This window comes from Cydia splendana, chromosome 6 (genome assembly GCF_910591565.1).
Source record: "Cydia splendana chromosome 6, ilCydSple1.2, whole genome shotgun sequence".
Taxonomy (NCBI): Eukaryota; Metazoa; Arthropoda; class Insecta; order Lepidoptera; family Tortricidae; genus Cydia; species Cydia splendana.
Genome location: NC_085965.1, coordinates 13,111,203 through 13,131,045, shown reverse-complemented (window position 1 = coordinate 13,131,045; position 19,843 = coordinate 13,111,203). Strand labels below are relative to the sequence as shown.

The 19,843-nt window shown below is 35.4% G+C and overlaps 1 protein-coding gene across 2 annotated transcripts; it reads left to right on the top strand.

Annotated features, from left to right (window-relative positions):
* The first annotated feature begins 5,882 nt into the window (after positions 1 to 5,882).
* LOC134791460 (putative inorganic phosphate cotransporter) lies at positions 5,883 to 16,352 on the top strand. Of its 2 annotated transcripts, XM_063762490.1 has the most exons (9): positions 5,883 to 5,961; positions 7,808 to 7,854; positions 9,105 to 9,328; positions 12,883 to 13,119; positions 13,289 to 13,495; positions 13,778 to 13,951; positions 14,438 to 14,654; positions 15,298 to 15,536; positions 16,072 to 16,352. In XM_063762490.1, exons 2-9 carry the CDS (start codon positions 7,821 to 7,823, stop codon positions 16,288 to 16,290), a joined length of 1,551 nt encoding a protein of 516 aa, XP_063618560.1. In that variant the 5' UTR covers positions 5,883 to 5,961; positions 7,808 to 7,820; the 3' UTR covers positions 16,291 to 16,352. The 2 variants fall into 2 exon arrangements, with proteins under 2 accessions (XP_063618560.1, XP_063618559.1); XM_063762489.1 differs by lacking the exon at positions 5,883 to 5,961 and having other exon boundaries at positions 7,703 to 7,854.
* Positions 16,353 to 19,843: the final 3,491 nt, after the last annotated feature.

Here is a 19,843-nt window from a genome sequence, read left to right as displayed (position 1 = left end):
CACTATCTATGGCATGATCCATTTATTCGTCTTTCTTAAATTAGAATAAAATAATTGGAACTGGAAACCCGTCGTTCCAAATTAAAATGAATTATTATTGTGATAATGATATCAGTTCGTTTTTATTCCAATCCCCTTTATAATACGATATTTGTTTTATAAATAAAACTTGATATTTGCAATGTTATAAAACCATCTTCATGTCAAGAGTGCCATTACTCGATGGCGCCTTTAATGTGTGTATGTTGTACTTTAACATACGTACATCGTGCAATAACATTGGGGTACCTATATTATGCAATAATATAGCCAGAAAAAGCAATACTTAAATATAGAAATACTTAGATTCAGTTTATCTTTATCCAGTAAGTAAATTGCTGCTTTTCAAATTTTTTCAAATATTAAAGTATGAATGGATCACATTATAATAGTGGAAATATTGCGGATGGAAGCTAAAAAACCTTAAATTTTACATTAAAAATCGCTTTACCACAATCTTAGAGATCCTAACTTTTAGTTTATTATGTATCTGTTATTGAATTGCGCGCATATGTGGTCCCATAAAATTTGAATTCTAAAATGAGTACCAACTCTGTGTACTTACGTATATTTATTTATACGCAGCGTTAGGTTATACGTAGGTACATAGGTTCTCTCCGGTTTTACATGCTAAAAGAAGGCATTGACATATAGGCTTTTTGTGAGCTAGTTACCTATATTTATTTATTTATTTAGAAATTTAATTCAGGCAACAAGGTCCATATTATAAATACCTTACAGACTAACATATATATGCATTAATTCAATGTTTGTTGCTATTGGAAAGCCATTCGCTATATCTTAGTGGTGCTACGTAATTGAGGAACGGTATCGCTTACGTCAGTAAGTTCAATATTGATAACTTGATAGGTGATCAGCGAAATGTACCTGTCCTATCTACCTATGAGTACTGACCTACTGACATCGGTGAGACCTATTCGCAATTAAGCCTCAAGACATGGAATCAAGTGACAGTAGCTGAAATTGATTCTTATAATTAGCAAGCAGAAGTATCGTAACTATTAAATTTAGTTACCTTTGAGGTAAAACTTTGGAAGAGTGCCATGAGAGAGACATAATATATTACTTTATGGAGTACTCATTTAAATAATCAGAGCCACAAGCATGTGCATCCGCGGGACACGACATAGATTTAAATCTACAAAAAAAAAATCCTAGGCTTTGACGACGGGGCAGCCCGCAGCCCTAGCCCAGAACTCCACCATTAATCAACTCTCTGCATAGTATTTTTTTTCCTGTTTTACTTTAAATAAACTTGTTGCCCCGTTAATAGTAAATATTAAAAAAGACATTTAAATACCTACGTTCTTTGTACAAATTTTCCGAAATAATTAATTTGGATCTTTCATATTTTGGCTATTTCATACCACTCTCTCTAAAACTGGTTTGTTGAAATGTCCAGGATGTGTCCGTAAATTAAATAGTTTAACTTTGTATAACGATTTACTTTTTTTTTACAATTTTTCAATCGCTTCTTTACCTACCTACTCAAAACAAAATAAGTTTCGGCAACTATTAATGATTTACAACTTAAAATTATCTAGAACTTCACCGTCTTAATCTGAAATTAAAATTACTTTATTCATATTTTTAGTATGTCTCCAAGATTATTTTTAGTTAATACTTGCCTATTACCATAGTTTTGCATCAGGTTTTCAGTTTTCACTACCTGACTAAAGGTTTGCTTGTATGGAAATCACGAGTCTTGGAAACTATAATTATGATTATTAAACAAATGATTATTTATTGTGTGTACTACCTTGTAGTGTGTAGCAGGTTTAATGAAGCGATTGTTATAAACCCACTAAGTAGATACCTTTTTTCAACTACCAAATTGCACGTTCCAATGATTGTAACTAAATCCTAACAAGATAAGATGTTTTAAAGTGGTGTTACGTAAATACAGGTTGCTAGTCAATAGGTATGGAAAAAGGTTTCAAATGGTGATTTACTATTTTGAGCATATCAACGCTTTTTGCGAGCCATTGTCCCTACGTTTTTTATTGTGTAAGGAATAATGTTTACAAGAGCAGAGCTCGCAGCTTGCGTTGTTATTGGTGTGCTCCCGGTATTGGTTTACAAAACAAAATCAGTCCTGGAACTGTAAAATTCAGGTGTTAGTCATACTAAATCAATACCAGGAGCATTCCCTAGTTGTTATAAACACACCCTTTGACTTATTACTTCGAATTTTATATTAAGAAAATGAACGTTTGATCGTTGTGTGAAGTGTGTTCGTATGAAGCTGGCTATCAACATTTTGCCAAATGAGTTCACCGCGTTATTTCAAAGTGCCCTTGCGGCCGGCGGCGGCCCGGCGGACTGTTTCTGAATTTAACTCTAAGACAAAATTTACACATTGTACATTGTGAACATACAATTAATTAATTAATTATATGAAATGGTAAAGTAATCTTATTGTAAACTAGCATTAATCGAACAAAAAACCTTATTATCATAATATGAATGTGTTTTATTTGGAAGATATTTTTAAGACGTAGGTGCCTACACCCAACCGCCAAAATTGCATGGTCACTTTATAAATGAGTTCATTCATAATGTGTCATTGGAATTTTGCAGCTCGCTGTACGTATATCGGAATTAGCTACACGGGCAAGTACAGTCAGTATAAGAAGCTTCTAAGGAAGCGAGGGGTTCAAAAGTATTTTAGCCTCTTATTTTCGAGGAGTAAGAGCGTGTCGTGTTTATCTCACTTCTTGTCCGTAGTGGCTGCTTATGCTGCTGACCGTACCTCAAAATTGTAAGCACACGTTAAATTCTGTCTTAAATTAGGTACCTCTAGAGTTCCGTTTCCAACAACCATTTTCTAATCGAGTTAATATTTTCGGAAATAATCGATCCGAAAAAAATATGTGTCCGCCCCTCTAACTTTTGAACCATCGATGCAAAAAAAAATGGAGAAAATCGTAAAACAAGAGCTTAATAAATACTTTTAATGAAAACTATAGCGAACATGATCGGTTCACCCGTTTTTGAGTTACGTACAAAGCGCTGCAAAGGTACTTCCTTATGCTTACTAATATCTCTGCTAATTTACAGCGCTGAGTCTATTCTGACAGAATGGTAACTACGGAACCCTACACAGTATGGCCCGACATGGTCTTGGCCAATTTTTTCGTTATATCTATCTACTACAACTTATCAATCTACAATTCTACAACTACGCAAACGTTGACGCAAGTTACCACGTGCTAAGGTACTCAAGGCTACATTCTGTCTGATTATGTCTACATCAGCGTTAAGATGACATTCGGGTTGCAACTGCAGCTGCATTACGGCTGCGGGGTTGAAGCTTGAGTGTCGTCAGTCACCGCGATTAGAACGTTCGAACGTCACTCATTTTGCTAAGGAAATTGACAGCCACAGCGCGTCAACAACAGTTGCCATACGAATGTTAACTAGTGTTGCAGCACTTGCAGCCTTGCAGCATTGACGCGGACGGTGTCGCTGTCAATCTCCTTGACAACAGTACCTAATTCTGCAGTCACGATCCGAATGTCACCTTTACTTTTATCATTCTGTCAATGGCTGGTGTCTTTGATAAAAAAAATGAATTCGCTAGTTTACAACTATTTTATCATGACAGCCGTGAGTAGATAAATCATTCAAGTACCTATAGGATTAGGTAAGCTGCACGAAGTCTCAGCAGGAGAGGAGATCGTATAGAGTTAGACCAAGAAAAGTCTGCAACGATTTTGATAGCACACGCAGTGGAAGTGTTATTTTAAACGTCAAACTTCTGTGAAATTATTACGTATAAATAACACTTGCACTGCGTATGCTATCAAAGTCGTTGCAGACTTTTCTTGGTCTAACTGTAAATTATTTATAATCCAAGGTCAGCAGGTAGTCCTATGAAAGTTACATTCCGTAATCGCGTTGCTAATTACACTGAGATTCATCCAGGATTCAGTCTCACTGTCGTCGCATGGTGAAGTAGATCTAAACTGCGAAATATTGTTCTTAATGTTTTAGGTAGCAAATAAGCCGCCAGTGGAAGCGGTTATCTACATTCATGGACAAAAGCAACCATTGAAGTAGCAAGTATGTGGCCTATGCCTTGCCGACCTTTGAGAATCCCGAGTATTCAGTTTGATGAATAGCCCCATGGATAGTAGGAGAATCTGGAGCAGAAGTGGAGCTTGGTGCCTACCGGTCCCAGTTTATTCCTTTTGATTGAGTGTAGAAAGCATACACAGCAGACGTTTTACCGAAGGTTTTACTGACTTTAAATAGGTAATTTAAATAAGTATCTTAAGTTGATACGATTATTAGCGGTAATAGGATCTTTTGTTAGAATGTGTCTTCCAATATCTTGAAAACGGCTAAACCGATTATTATTTTGTTGTTTTGGGTCAAACAGATCACTGTGTTATGTCTTTCCTGTAGACATACACAAGAGTTAAGGGCTATAAAGGTTAATTTTCTTATTTAACCCTTATCCACGTGAAAAGGTCCTCCTTTTATTTAGAGAACTAGTGTGTTATCGCGAACAGCACATTTTTCTCTCCTGTGGGCAATAGTTAACAGCTTGTGGGCATGTAAGCAATGATTTAATCATAGTTCTTTAAATAAAAGGAGGACCTTTTCACGTGGATAAGGGTTAAATAAGAAAATTAACCTTTATAGCCCTTAACTCTTGTGTATGTCTACAGGAAAGACATAACACAGTGATCTGTTTGACCCTTTTATGAAATAGCGATTCAAGATTTAAAAAAAAAACAGGATCAGGATATACTTAATCCCCAACACCCCAAAAACAAACAAAGAATATCTATTATGACTTATTCTAGGTACAGGTAGGTAGGTAGGGTAGGTAGGTATTGTATGAACAAAACAAACAATTTGTACGCCTATTTAAAATATAAAATAAATATAGGCGGAGTTACTAGTTCAAGTTGCTATTATCAAAGGAAATACAGATAAAGAGACATCCAAAAATGATCAAAGTAGTTTGCCGCATACGACACACGGCCTGTTTGGAACTAATCGCGGTAGACCCGTTTGTGTAATTAAATATGTGTACAAAACGCGAGAGTTTAAAGTGTTATACTGTTTCGAACTTTAAGAGACGTCAAAAATTTGCTAAAGATACGATATGTGTCAAAAGTGACGACGTGAACTTGATCGCATTCAGTGAAGATTTAATGATGTGATGGTCCAGAAGTTGGAAGAAAGAAAAAATATTTGAGAGCACTCTTTGAATGTTATAGACACCGGGGCCAAATTCGACATGTACAATTACTGTCAGATTTCGCATCCACGTCAAATCAACAGTAGATTTTATTGCATGTTGATTCTATCAAGTGTTGATTCGATAATTTCATTTGGTACAACCAAAACTCAACTCTGAACTCGGGGTGGTTCGGTTTGGTTTGGTTGTCATCTAACTGTGGATTGCTAATGTCAATTTTTTACATTGTACCTAAGCAGAAAATAAATATATAAGCGATTGAGGTATTCTAAATGATTTACTCACGCTCTTTTACTCTTAACAGTAAAGCTGTGCTCATTCATATATTCAACATCAGACCTGCTTAGATACTTCTGCTGATCATTGTATAGAAGCTGTATAAGTTTGAATCTTTTAAGGATTACCATAGCTCATACGAGTATGATATTTATATGTGTTTAGTGCTCTTGAAGAGGTTAATGTTATTGTTTTCTCGAGAAGATAGGTAAGCTTTACACATTAGGTAATTCCTGATATTTCAAAAAGACAACGAAAGTGAGCGGTGATAACGTCAATCATGCGCTGATAAAGGATACATACTGAAGTTCTTGCGAACAAGAAGTTAGTAGGTCTGTTGTGCTCGGCGTTCTGGGAGTTCAAATATTCAATAAAAACTTAGTACCTAATTGATATATTAAGTGTCCGAGGTTAGTAAAAGTTTTTCATTTAAATGTCTTGATTACTTCTAATATTTTAGGTACTCGTTATTATTAAAATAAAATTTTCTTATGCACCTATTTATATGAAATATAACTAAATTAACGTAACTGATGATCAGCGAGCTGGCCGGCTTCGCACAACGTATCAGCATTGTGATACTCCGAGGAAACGCCGCCAGCATCCTTGGTACGATGCCTCGATTTAAATAAAATTACGGCGCGATTTGGGAAATGAATTAGAGATTCACTATCTATCTAGCTTAAATCTAGCTAGTTATTAATTTAGTTTAGTAGTACCACTGTATATTTATATATTTTATGTAAATAAATGTAATTTCCTTAGATTCTTGATTACTAAATTAACGGATTAAGTATATCGCGTAAAGTAATTTATACCGTAAAATGGGGTGAGTAGGGTGAAAACTGAAATTCAAACCTCGATAACATTTTATTTTTACATATGAAAATTGAATGGTGTATATAATAAGTGTTCCGGACGTTTGTATTTTAGTTTTTATTTTATTTTGGGTAGTTCCATTTCATAACTTTGACGATAAAGAGGAAAACCCACCTCTCCCCGTAGTGCCTCGTATTTGGGGTTTCCATACAAAGGTGATTTTGGAAGATTGTTAACCCAACTCTCCCCGCGAAACCTACTCACCCCGTTTTACGGTAATATTTTTTTTTATTAGAACGTTTCTACCAATTGTTGCCGCGAACGACGCACCTGACCCCGACGCTATTCTTAAAATAAATTGCTTGGAAGTAATTTTTCAATTGCTTTATGCTTGTAATACTCTAGTTCTAACCAGGAGAATACGAGCTGTCATGGTTGCCGGTGGTATCTATATGATTTAGATTTATATCATAATATTAAATGTATGTAGATGTAGTGCATAATTATTTTGTATCGTATTTTCACGGAAACTTACGAACGTGTCTTGCTATTTCAATCAGTCTCGGTACAAAAAGTAAGTACTTGAGGTTGATTGAAGTACCTAGCATGACAAATACGAACGTTTCCGAGCAAATACAGTGGAAAATAATTATGCGTTACATCTGTAACAATATAAATATTTATCACTAATCTATAAGAATTTATATTATGATTTATATGAAACATAAGAATGTTTAATACAATATTTGTTTAACCTTCATATCATAAATGGAAAACGTATTATAGAAATGGCGGACTTAATTTCATGAGGCATTATCAACAGTCTACTTTATGATAAAATTATAGCTAATCGTAGCTAAAAAACAAAGTTCTAGCGGAGACAAAATTAAGTATGTATCAGTAATAAAAATAAAAATATTTAGACATTAAATTGAACGTGTCTAACATTAAAATTATGATGACTAGATAAGTAGTGAGCGTCCTTGGCTGCGATCAGCTTGCGGGGTGCCGTGGCTCAAGGGTGGCGGTCTTCTTACAATAGCAGTCACCTAAGGTATGTCAACATTAAACGCCTAGTCATATTTAGGAAATTCCCTCTACTGCGTAATATGTTTTTTTGAACACTTTTGTTAGCCGAAATCTGATACTGTCCGCGCAAGCGAACTATTTGAGAAAAAATCGTGACCGAATAGCGTAAATGAGGAAATTAAAGTACCAGTAATAGTGCTCGCAGGGCTATGACGACAAGACGTTAAGCTGTAAAACAAGGAACCAACTCTGCACAGCGTTTTATCTTTCAGTGCGCGTCCTATAGTCAACACCTATACACATTTATTTTAACATCTGTGATAAACTTGAGTGCTTGCCTCATGTACTCTGGAACCGTATGCCTCTGTCGTAGTACATTGTGATGAGTTAATTTTATGGTGTTTCTAGGTACAACTTCAACATGTTGACGGGTTGGAGGCTTGCCCTGTCAAAATGTACGTATTTATATAAAATAAATTATTTTTAAACATCTATTACTCAGGAACAAGTATTCCTCATAAACACACAAATGAATTTCACCAGGATTCGAATCCAAGATCTGAACGCCATTAGTATGAACGCCATACCTGGGTCATTCACATATTTAAAACAAAAGTTTTCTCCCTTGTGGACAATAGATAACAACAATACACTGTAACCCTAATCCTGTTATCCCAAAACAGAATCCTGTTATCTATAAAGTATTGATTTGATATGTATCAATTACATAAAAATTATTCATCTTACGATATTATTGTAAATAACACTAACATTTTATTTTTACGCTTACATCTTTATTTTTCACTGTAATTGTAAATTAATAACCAGTACCTAGCCGCGTTCTTGTAGAACTAGACACTAACTAAAACTAGACACAAAATTTTATAGTGTCGATTACAAACCACATCATACACGATACTATTTTTAGAGCACCGTACAAAACTTTGTTCACGGTGCTCTTATGGGATCACTTCGGTCTTGCAAATCGGTTAAATGCGTTTTTCTCAAAGACCGTTTGATGTAGGTACCTGAAATTTGGAATAGTTATTTTGATAATCACCTCGATATTTTATTTGAAATAACTGAGTACCTATTTCACAACTCACAACTAGGTATATCTACTCTACACGTTCTTGTAGTATTGTATACAAATATTTTTCTGGTGCATCTTCTGTGCATTTCAGCAACGATTTTTTCACACAGGTTAAGAGCCTATCAGCGTGCACTAGCGCCACTGCTAAATAATCGTGATTATTTAAATTTAATGAAAGATATTCAAAAAAGGGGGCCGCTATGTACTGCATTTTGTATTTAAGTAACCGTTGAATACATGAAACTAGTTTTTATTTTCCTGGATTCGTCAATCTATGCGTCCAAAGTTAAAACGGCCGTTTTTGTTTTGAGTTCATAGATCGACAAATCCAGCAACATAATAACTAGTTTGATGTAGGTATTCAAAAGGTACTTAAATAGAAAATACAGTACGTAGCGGCCACCTTTATTAAATATCTTTCGTTAAATTTAAATAATCACGATTATTTAGCTTTGGCGCTAGTGTGCACGTTGATGGGCTCTTAAGTCAGAAAATTAGTCTTTATAGCCCTTAACTTTATGGGTGTTGGGTGCACAGGAGAGACGTGAAATCTATTCTATTTTATATGTCCCCATACCATTTACCATCGATGATACATTGTATTGATTTCAGTATTTTTCATACCTCAGCGGTATGTGTTCGCAATCATGGCCCTGTTGGCGATCGCCAACGCTTACACGATGCGGGTGTGTCTCAACATGGCCATCACTCAGATGGTGAGAAAGACGACGGCGGTGGAGGGCGACCCGCATTACGACCCTAACGCGTGCCCGGACCCAAGCACGGAGACCGTCGTGTCAGGGAATACGACTGCGGACACATACCTTCAAAGCGAGGTAAGTCATCTTTAGAGATTAGAAGTCTTAACTATCCATAGAGTATCAGATGAATACGAGTATTCTTCAAACAAAAACGCCACTTGTGACACTGACAGATCCGATCGATATCGTATCGAGATCTAATTGTTGATGTTTATTAAAATTAGAATCGGGCTGAGTGTGTAAACCTACGAAAACCATACCCTTAGAATTGATATGGGGAACTAGAGTAGATATGTAGTAACTGTATGCTTTTTTCTAGCTTCAGAGTGTGTTTTGTTGTATTAAATTACTAAAAAAATAATTTCATTGTACCTACATTAAATAATTATAACGGTCATAAAAAAATCTAAAAAATCAAAATATATTTATTTCAGAAATTTATATTATATTATAATACATATTATTATGCAATACTTGCAAAATGTGCGGTACGGCGGTAGCTTTATATAATTGTACTTAATCAAGATTGCACAATTAAGTATAAGTACCTATAATTTTGGCCAGATCATCTTGATTATTGTTATTACGACAATATTTTAGACGTAAGGTCTAGTCAACTTGAATTTATCAGGTACTTACTGAACAGATCATTAACATCGGATAGATTATGTAAATATTTAGGTACCTACAGCTACCGCCTAAGCACAATAACATTCTTTTGTTTGAAAACATTGGCATTCAAGTACTTATACTTAAAGCCTGACAAGTAATATATCACGCGCCATATTGCGGAATTTCACTTGAACTAAATTAAACATGAGAATAACATTACAGCGCCCTCTTGACAATGATCATAATAATATATTTCTGGTCGTGCTTTACCTACATTATTGTATTTAGATTCGGTCAATATTCTAGTCATCGTCACGTTTCTATGAAATTTACAACAAAATACTGAAAAACGAGCCACGTTTACAAATACAAAGTAAACTTTTATTATTTACTTTATCTTTTACGTCCTAATTCATGTTAGTCACAATATCAATATTGTGGGAATGTGACAATGGGAAAAACTATGTACCTACTGTAAACAGTTATTTCCACTATGACTGAAATTGCGGTAAAGTCTAAGATGCAGGTACTCATATTTGTTTGTTTTTCCTGTTTGATACCAAACCTACAAGATATATAGGTGATGAGCAGACATCGTACATTTTCCAGCATTTTTGGTGCAGCAGAGTGGTGTTAACGGAATTGGTATAGATAATTTTAACTGAAATGGTAAATTAAGGTTAATATTAACGTAATTAACGCTAATTAATCATTAGGGTTGAAATTATTTATACCAATTCCGTTAACCCCACTCTGCTGCACCAAATTGCTGGAAAATGTACGATGTCTGGTGATGAGCCTAACGTGAAGTGTCGCACGTGAACGTGTATAGGTAGAATAATTATGTATTGATCTTTGCACAGTTTATGTTTGTTACAAATATTATGACGTAGTCGATATTAAACTTTCGTGAGACATGTTTTAAATTGTTTATACGACAACGGTTTCACTCACTTGAATTTTTAGTCGCTATTGGCGACATGTGCATGCACATGCACAGCACTCGAGCCTGAGGAAGGACCCCCGACGGGCCCGAAACATGTCGCCAATAGCGACTAAAAATTCAAGTGAGTGAAACCGTTGTCGTATAAACAATTATGACGTAGCCACAATATTAGACACAATGTTCTTCATCTTGTTTTTTAATTTCTAGGACTACCTACACATAAAAAAAATTGTTTATTTTCAATTAAGAGGTTAGAGAGGTACCTACAATCAAACTCAGTTACAATCTCTATATTTGGAGAATATGACAATTGTCGGTAGGTAATAAATGATGTAGTGTCTATAAAATTCTACTGAAAAAATATTTTTAACGCCTGTTGAACATGACAGGTCAAAAGTACTAATAGGTATTTTGCCGCATACAAAAAAATTGTACAAAGCATATGTTTTTAATACCTCTACTTTTATAAAAGTAATATTATCTGATTTTTGATAAACCACTATTGATGCCCCTCAATTAAACATTTTTTACTAAGCTTAAATTATCCTACAAAATGCTTATAGTAATGGTCTTGAAAATAAATTTCTATTATATTTATGATTTGTCCATTTTCACTACCTGTAAGTACATATAATAAGATATCGAAATTTTGTTGAATTGAGAAACATGTTAGAAGACACATACTTAGGTATAACAGTAGACTACAGATCGCTGGTTCTATGTTTCACTTTTATCGAACTGAAATTTGAACATTGTCATAGTGACATTAAGTCGAATTTCAACTATCTTGAAAATGTAACATAGAACCCTGTAATATTTGGCCAGCGAGATGTCTGATATAATAATCATTAATACTGGCGAAAAAAATACTGGCTGCATGTATGTTCCATGTTCACTACAAATTGACTAAGTAAGTTTAGATAAAATCAGTCAAATACAAAATGATCCAAATAAAGCACTAAACGATATTGTTTTCGACGAGATAAAATATATACTTATGACGACTATCAAATAACTACGCACGCTGCGTTTGAGTACCTACCTATATAATCGTGTCATCCTAGACAAGCATAAAAAACCAGCCAAGTGCGAGTCAGACTCGCGCACGAAGGGTTCCGTGCCATTACGCAAAAAACGTCAAAAAAATCACGTTTGTTGTATGGGAGCCCCAATTAAATATTTATTATATTCTGTTTTTAGTATTTGTTGTTATAGCGGCACGGCAACAGAAATACATCATCTGTGAAAATTTCAACTGCCTAGCTATCACGGTTCACGAGATACAGCCTGGTGACAGACAGACATATAGACAGACAGACAGACAGACAGACAGACAGACAGACGGACAGACGGGCAGACGGACAGCGGAGTCTTAGTAATAGGGTCCCGTTTTTACCCTAAAAACATCTTCAAATCATTACACTGCGAATTTTTGTCATAAGTACAGTCGTGATCAAACATTGATATTTAAAAAGTTTCTATTAATAAATACAGAAGTTGCGATATGGCATTCAAACTAGGTATTTGCCGCATATTCAACACAAGATTGGAAAGTCGCAGCGTCTTAAAAATGACTTGTCGAAGAGTAGGTAAATAATACTCGAGAAACACAGTAATAAAATGAGACATCTTTTGTACATTATAAATATCTAACAGAGGAATTATTCATAAGCCTGTCTTATCGTTAACTACCGGTGGTTTATTTTAATACGTGAACCGATAACATGAAGTTTGATTTGGTATAAGCGTAACATTTTGACTACCTTTTGGAAATCCCATATTTCATTATATGATTTTTTTTTCAGGGGCGCATAGTTTTTTTATAATCAAATCGTGACAGTTAGCTTCATTTTCGTTATATTATAGATTGAGGAAACGAAACGGAACCGATTTTTTCACTTAAAGCGTTTTTATACGTTTAGTAAAAGCATTGAATAATGTCAGCGCATCTCGCACTAACATGTTACTTATTTACACTTACGCTTTTAGAGCCCACCAAAGAACATAAGCTCTCTTTTTCCACGAGATTGTAAGAAAAGTTTTATTTTTCACAAATCTCTGACATTTACAGGCAATTTTATTCGAATGGAGCGAAGCCACCCAAGGTTTGCTACTCAGCGCCTTCTATTACGGGTACGTCCTAACGCATATTCCGGGGGGTATGCTGGCGGAGCGGTACGGAGGCAAATGGGTTCTCGGCTTGGGTCTCCTCTCTACTGCAGTTTGCACATTCGTCACCCCTGTTGTGACTAAAATGGGAGGAGCACCGGCACTGTTCGCCTTGAGAGTTATTGAAGGGTTTGGTGAAGTAAGTGCCATATAATATTATACAAATAATAAGTCGGAGAATAAGTTTTACCGTCTTCTTTGCCCGTATAAAATAGAATAAGAAGTGTCCTATGGCCTTCTTCAATACTCGTACCTATTATCTCTATACTTATTACAGTGACAATAAGTAATTATGCTATTATTTTTAGGGTCCAACTATGCCTGCACTAATGTCAATGGTATCCCGCTGGGCTCCAAAGAATGAACGTGCGAGGATAGGTTCCATTGTGTTTGGAGGTGCTCAGATTGGAAACATTGCTGGAACGTTCTTCTCTGGAATAGTTTTAAGCGACGGGGTCTGGGACAACGTGTTTTACTTGTTCGGAGGTTTGGGGCTGATTTGGTTTGCTCTTTGGGTAAGTGACAATATAGATATACTTGTTACCTATATAGATAACAGATATCAGAAAAAGATCAAGTACGTACTCAACTTAAACCTAGATTTATTTTTTGACGACCATGACCTGACGTCAGCTATCAGATGATAGTGTTTTTTGGTATCTGAATGATACTATCGGAGACACTTGAATTGCCTTGGGATATGGAGCTTTTAGAGTTCTATTAAATTGTACACCTTCGCAAATTTTATGAATAAATATTTCTGCTTTAAAGTGTAACCATGATGATGTTGATTTCAGATTGTCCTCTGCTACAGCACGCCTAACACTCACCCGTACATATCCGACAAGGAAAAGAAGTACTTAAACGAGAATGTAGCATCGCTGATCAGCACCGCTGAACACGAGTTAGACCCAGTACCTTGGAAGGCGCTGTTGCGCTCCGTGCCATTGTGGGCTTTAATTATTGCGGGAGTAAGTTGTCATTGAAATTTCCCTTGAAGTCTCAGAAGAACTATAAGGTAGACATCGCTCAGGTGATCATCCAGTTGACTGATGAATAACTGTTGCTAGATGAATAATTTACATACTAGCGACCAGGTTTTGCCTGGCAAGCAAGGGGTGCTCTACCAACAAACTCTAAATTACCTAAGCGTTGATAAAACTATTTATCGTAAAGAACCCGAACTTCAGTTGGTGCCCTACTTTGCCCAAGCAGAAAAATAAATAAAACACTTGGTAATTTGTTTAATTTATGTTTTTACCAAGAAATATACATTCACTGAATTCACAATAAATAGAGCTGCTTAAAAATAAATCAAGAATTAGTTTCGCCAACCCTAATTTTCAATGAAATAGGGGTTTGTTTATCAACCCAAGGGTGAATAACTGAATAGTCACACAGTCACACGCATAGCTAGGTATGTGGTATATTTATTAATCTACTTTATTAACTGGCAGGTCGGACACGATTGGGGATACTTCACAATGGTCACCGATCTCCCCAAGTACATGACGGACGTTCTGAAGTTCAACATCAAGGCGGCTGGGGTGTTGTCTTCCGTGCCCTACATCGCTATGTGGATAGCCGCCTTCTTCTTCGGTCTGCTGTGTGACTTCTGTGTCAAACGCGGATATCACAGTATTCTTAATGCAAGAAAAATCTATACTACAATCGGTACGTAGTCTTTTGATTAAACAATATTTTATTTATTATTTAGGTATAACTATTTACCTGTTTTTGTACTTGGCGAACTTTTAGAACCAACATTGGATTTTGCAACTCAAATGTTTTGTTTTAAGAGTAAAATGGTTAAGTCAACAACTCAATATTTGTATATTTATTAGAGTTCCGTACCTCAAAAGGAAAAAACGGAACTTTTATAAGATCACTCCTGCGTCTGTCTGTCTGTCTGTCCGTCCGACCCCCCCTCCCCTATCTGCGAAAGTATTGAGTCTATTGTTATTAAAATGAAATGAAATGTGCAGTCAAGCGTGAGTCGGACTTAATTACTTAGCTTGTTGCTTTTTAAAGACATTTCATTCACGTTCCCTATAAAAAAATACATTGTTAAAAATTGAGTAATGTACGGAACCCTTGGAACTCGAGTCCGACTCGCACTTGACCGGTTTTTTGTAATAAGATTTACTAAAGGCCAGTTAATAGTGTCGTAGTGTAAACGTTGTTTAACGGCTATACTTGTTTAATTTTGGCAATCTTCAAATTTTTAACACATTAAAGGTTGGTGGCGACAATCAAGCATTTAAAATGAATGTCTAATGCTTTGATATATCATATATTAGTCATCCCTTTCTTACAGCTGCGACGGGCCCCGGTATTTGCATGATCATGGCTTCGTACTCCGGCTGCGATACTACGCTGGCCGTGTTCTGGTTCGTGGCAGCCATGACACTCATGGGCGCGTATTACAGCGGCATGAAGATCAACGCCTTGGACATCACGCCGAACTACGCTGGCACCACCACGGCCATGGTTAACGGCATAGCAGCCATATCTGCCATTATAACGCCGTATCTCATTGGCCTTTTGACTCCACAGGTAATTTGTTTTTTCTGTTAACTGTTATTAGGTATTTATCCGTTATCAGCTTCTTCGCTTTTGGGCTGAATTAGGTACATTTTTTTATTATATATTTTTTTTATTTTGTCTGTACTAGATGTTGCATTAATAATGTATTTTATTTATTTTTAAAAACCTATACTGGTCGCAACGGCTGTAGGTACCGCATAACTCCGCATAGATCAATGTTAGAGTCCAATCCGAGGTTTATGTAGTTATTCGATCGAGGTTTATGTAGATATTCACGATATGATACCTACTGATCGGTCAGTGTCAAAAGTGATATTTCTTCAACCAAAAACGTCGACAGAATCAAAAACTCGAATTGGCCTGCTAGTTCAGTGACGATTGTTACGAATGTAATTAAAGTACAAGCTATGTGTTTAACTCGAGCACAAAAACCAAAGTATTTTATCCTCGACATATACCTATGTGAACTCACGCCTCGAGCCTCAACTGATATATTGAATGCTTCAGAAAATATCTGTGGTTAACTTGTTTATTTTTCTTACAGTCGACCTTAGTGCAATGGCGGATAGCATTCTGGGTATGTCTCGCGGTGTTAGTGATCACCAACATCATATACATCATCTGGGCGCAAGGAGAAGCTCAGTGGTGGGACGATGTCAAAAAGTACGGCTATCCTCCCAACTGGAAACATGGACCTCTGCCCACCAAGAAGAAAGACAGTGAAGCGCCAACTAGTGAAAGTAAAGAAAAGGAGAAATATTGACTAAAATGACAATTAGTGTAAGTAATTATAAAATGGTTTTAAGTTATAGTTTATTTCAAGAGAGGATTAAACACGTTAATAACGATTTCTGTCCTTTATTTCACCTACCTCAATTTATCTTGACTTAAGTTATATTCACTTACCAAAGATTCATAGATTATATGTAGGTATATACCTAGGATGTGTAAAGTCTAAGAAAAAATCGTGCTCCGATTGAGGCTATTGACTTTTTTGGTAAGTAAATAAGTAGACTCCTCCAGCGCCATCTACAGTAGCTGTCACACAGAAAATAAAAATATTATAAAAAATATAACACCAAGATTAGCGAAAGCAGCGAAGCATTTATTGTTTATTAACCGCCTAATATTATTATTATTTATAGGCTTTAAATCTATGAGGCCGACAACCCCTTTTCACGCCGAGGTATGTATAGTGCTTTTCTTAAACATGCAATGAAATAATAATAAAAATTGATGATGATGATTGTTTCATGTCCTAATGTGATAGGTTACTCAGTGCGTGGGGTTCATAAGGGGAACGAAAATTTTATTAATTTTGCGCTACGACGCACGGTTTAAGAGCATTATAAAGTTTTTTTTTTAATTTTTTTTTTTAGTTTTTTTTTAAATATTAATTAGGGGTTTCTTACAGAGGAACGAACATTTTATTATTTTTGCGCTACGACGCATGGTTTAGGAGATACAGTCCTATAAAAAAATTTTTTGCTTTTTTTTTTCTTTTTTTTCTTTTCTTGTGTGTTTTTAAATGTTATTAAGGGATTTCCTAAAGGGGAACGAAAATTTGTTTAGTTTTGCGCTACGACGTACGGTTTAGGAGATACAGCATTATAAAGTTCTTTTTGTTATTATTTTTTTCCTTTTTTGTGGTTTTTTTTTTAATATTAATTAAGGGTCTCTTACAGAGGAACGAACATTTTATTATTTTTGCGCTACGACGCATGGTTTAGGAGATACAGCCCTGTAAATATTTTAATTGCCTTTTTTTTCTTTTTTTTCTTTTCTTGTTTTTTAAATGTTATTAAGGGGTTCTTAAAGGGGAACGAAAATTTGGATTATTTTTGCGCTACGACGTACGGTTTAGGAGATACAGCATTATAAAGTTTCTTTTGTTTTTTTTTCTTTTTTGTGTTTTTTTTTATATTAATTAAGGGTTTCTTACAGAGGAACGAACATTTTATTATTTTTGCGCTACGACGCATGGTTTAGGAGATACAGTCCTATAAAAAAAAAAATGCTTTTTTTTCTTTTTTTTTCTTTTTTTTCTTTTTTTTGTGTTTTTTTTAAACGTTATTAAGGGGTTTCCTAAAGGGGAACGAAAATTTGATTATTTTTGCGCTACGACGTACAGTTTAGGAGATACAGCATTATAAAGTTTTTTTTGTTATTATTTTTTTTCTTTTTTGTGGTTTTTTTTAAATATTAATTAGGGGTTTCTTACAGAGGAACGAACATTTTATTATTTTTGCGCTGCGACGCACGGTTTAGGAGATACAGCCCTATAAAGATAAAAAAAAAAGAAATCGTACCATAAACCATAAAGCATAAACTGCCTATAGTTTTTTTTTTAAAGCGGTGCGATAGTGTGTTATCACTTTAATGGCTGAATGCCACGATGGTGTGTCACACATATCTGTGAAATGGAAATAAAAAAAAAATACTTCCCGGCCTAGGCCTTAAATTTTGTATGATATTCCTTTACATTTCTCTGGAGTTGCTCCGCCCTAAACGTGATACTTCGAAGTCTGATATAACGCCCGGAGTGACGACATTTCATTGCATGTTTGAGAAAAGATTGTTACTAAGTCACTTAGAATCTAATAATTTGCAGATTCTTTGGGCTGTAATTTATGTTGTAAGGTGCAGGGGGCAATTTCGACTGCGGCGAAATTTTAACTAATCGAAATATCTTCCATGTTTTGTCTCTTGTTAATAATGTAAAACATGGAAGATTAGTTGAAATCTCGCCGCAGTCGAAATTGCTCCCCTGAACCTTACCTCATATGACTGCAGTATGTGCCGCCATAGGTAGCTAGGTAGGTATTTAGTATCGTTGTTACTAACAAAACCAAGTAATTCATTAGAGCAAAACCAATATAAAAATAAATAAAGCAAATCTTAAATAAAAAGCCACTAAAGGCGCGATTCGGGAAATGAAATAGAGATTCAATAGATAGGAAATAGTAAAGATATGTGACGTTCCACGGCAAAAGGTACCATTGCCCCGGCTGAATATTGGAGCGACGTTAATAATAGCGTAAGCGCCAGCCGCCATAAGGTACCTTTTGTCGTGGAACGTCACATATCTTTACTATTTCATATCTAGTGAATCTCTAATTCATTTCCCGAATCGCGCCGTAAGTATGCTCACATGCAAATGTGTTGATTAGTGGGGGCTTTTAAGATTAGTTTTAATAGTTTGGCCAGTCACATGAAATAGAAGAAAAATGTTTCATTTATGTTCAATTGTTCAGTAGACCACACCACAAGCATGAGCAAGACAGATTTGTTTTACAAGGGGGCAATGTTGTTGTTTAATCGCTCGTGCTAATATTAAAGCAACGAGGGTTAAAAGAATTTTCTCCCCGAGTAAAACAAAAAAAAAATTACCAGGTATACCAACCCGAAGAAAATATTAACTGTAAGATATCAAACAACATCAAATCCAAATTAACGTCATTAAATATTTATCGTTCAAAATCATCATTTAAAACTAGTTTAAGTAGTTTATTATAATAAATAAAAATATGACAATTTTGAATTTGAAGGTTTACGTAGTACAGTGTCCAACAGTGTCATAACCAGTGATCGTTAATTTTCCAGCAATTTTGGTGCAGCATAGTAAAAATAAAGGATTTTCTTAAATTTTTGAAGTGAAAACTTCTTTAGCAGCGCTGAGCACTTTTTGAGGTGGGGAAAAAATGATAAACTCGATTCAGACGCGTAACGTAACGGTGACGTCATGTGTCACGGGCAATGTTATTCACCAAAGAACTTTAGTCATAACGTATCATAATCAGGTCAATTATTTAAAACTGGACTTTTATATTAAGCTAAAAGCTCAATGTTCTAATCTTGTACGGGCTGAAATACGAGGATCTCACAGTTACATAGCTTTATATCACTCCAATATAATTCAATAAAGCTACATCTTGATGAAATCGCTAATAAAAGTGAACTCTAGTACTGGTGAATAAAACTCAAAATATCATGACCAAATATATTTAGATGCGAGGTCTGCAAGGTAACTTTACAATTTCTATTCGAATTTTAAACAATTAACGCTACAATTTTAAGCTCACTGGCCAGCAATTTCGGAACTAAAGTTTTTCAATAGAAAGGAGGATGGGTCAATTATACATAGTGCTGCAGTCATTTTGGACTAGTCATTGAGTTTTCACTTCTGTCGGCACTCCCGGAGTGCAACCCGTTGTTTTTTTTCTAGGGAGAGGATTGGTTAAGGTTAATATTACTGTTACTAACCCTAATTATCTATTCCACCTAGAGTAGGGCATACAGATGCTTTTAACCAACAA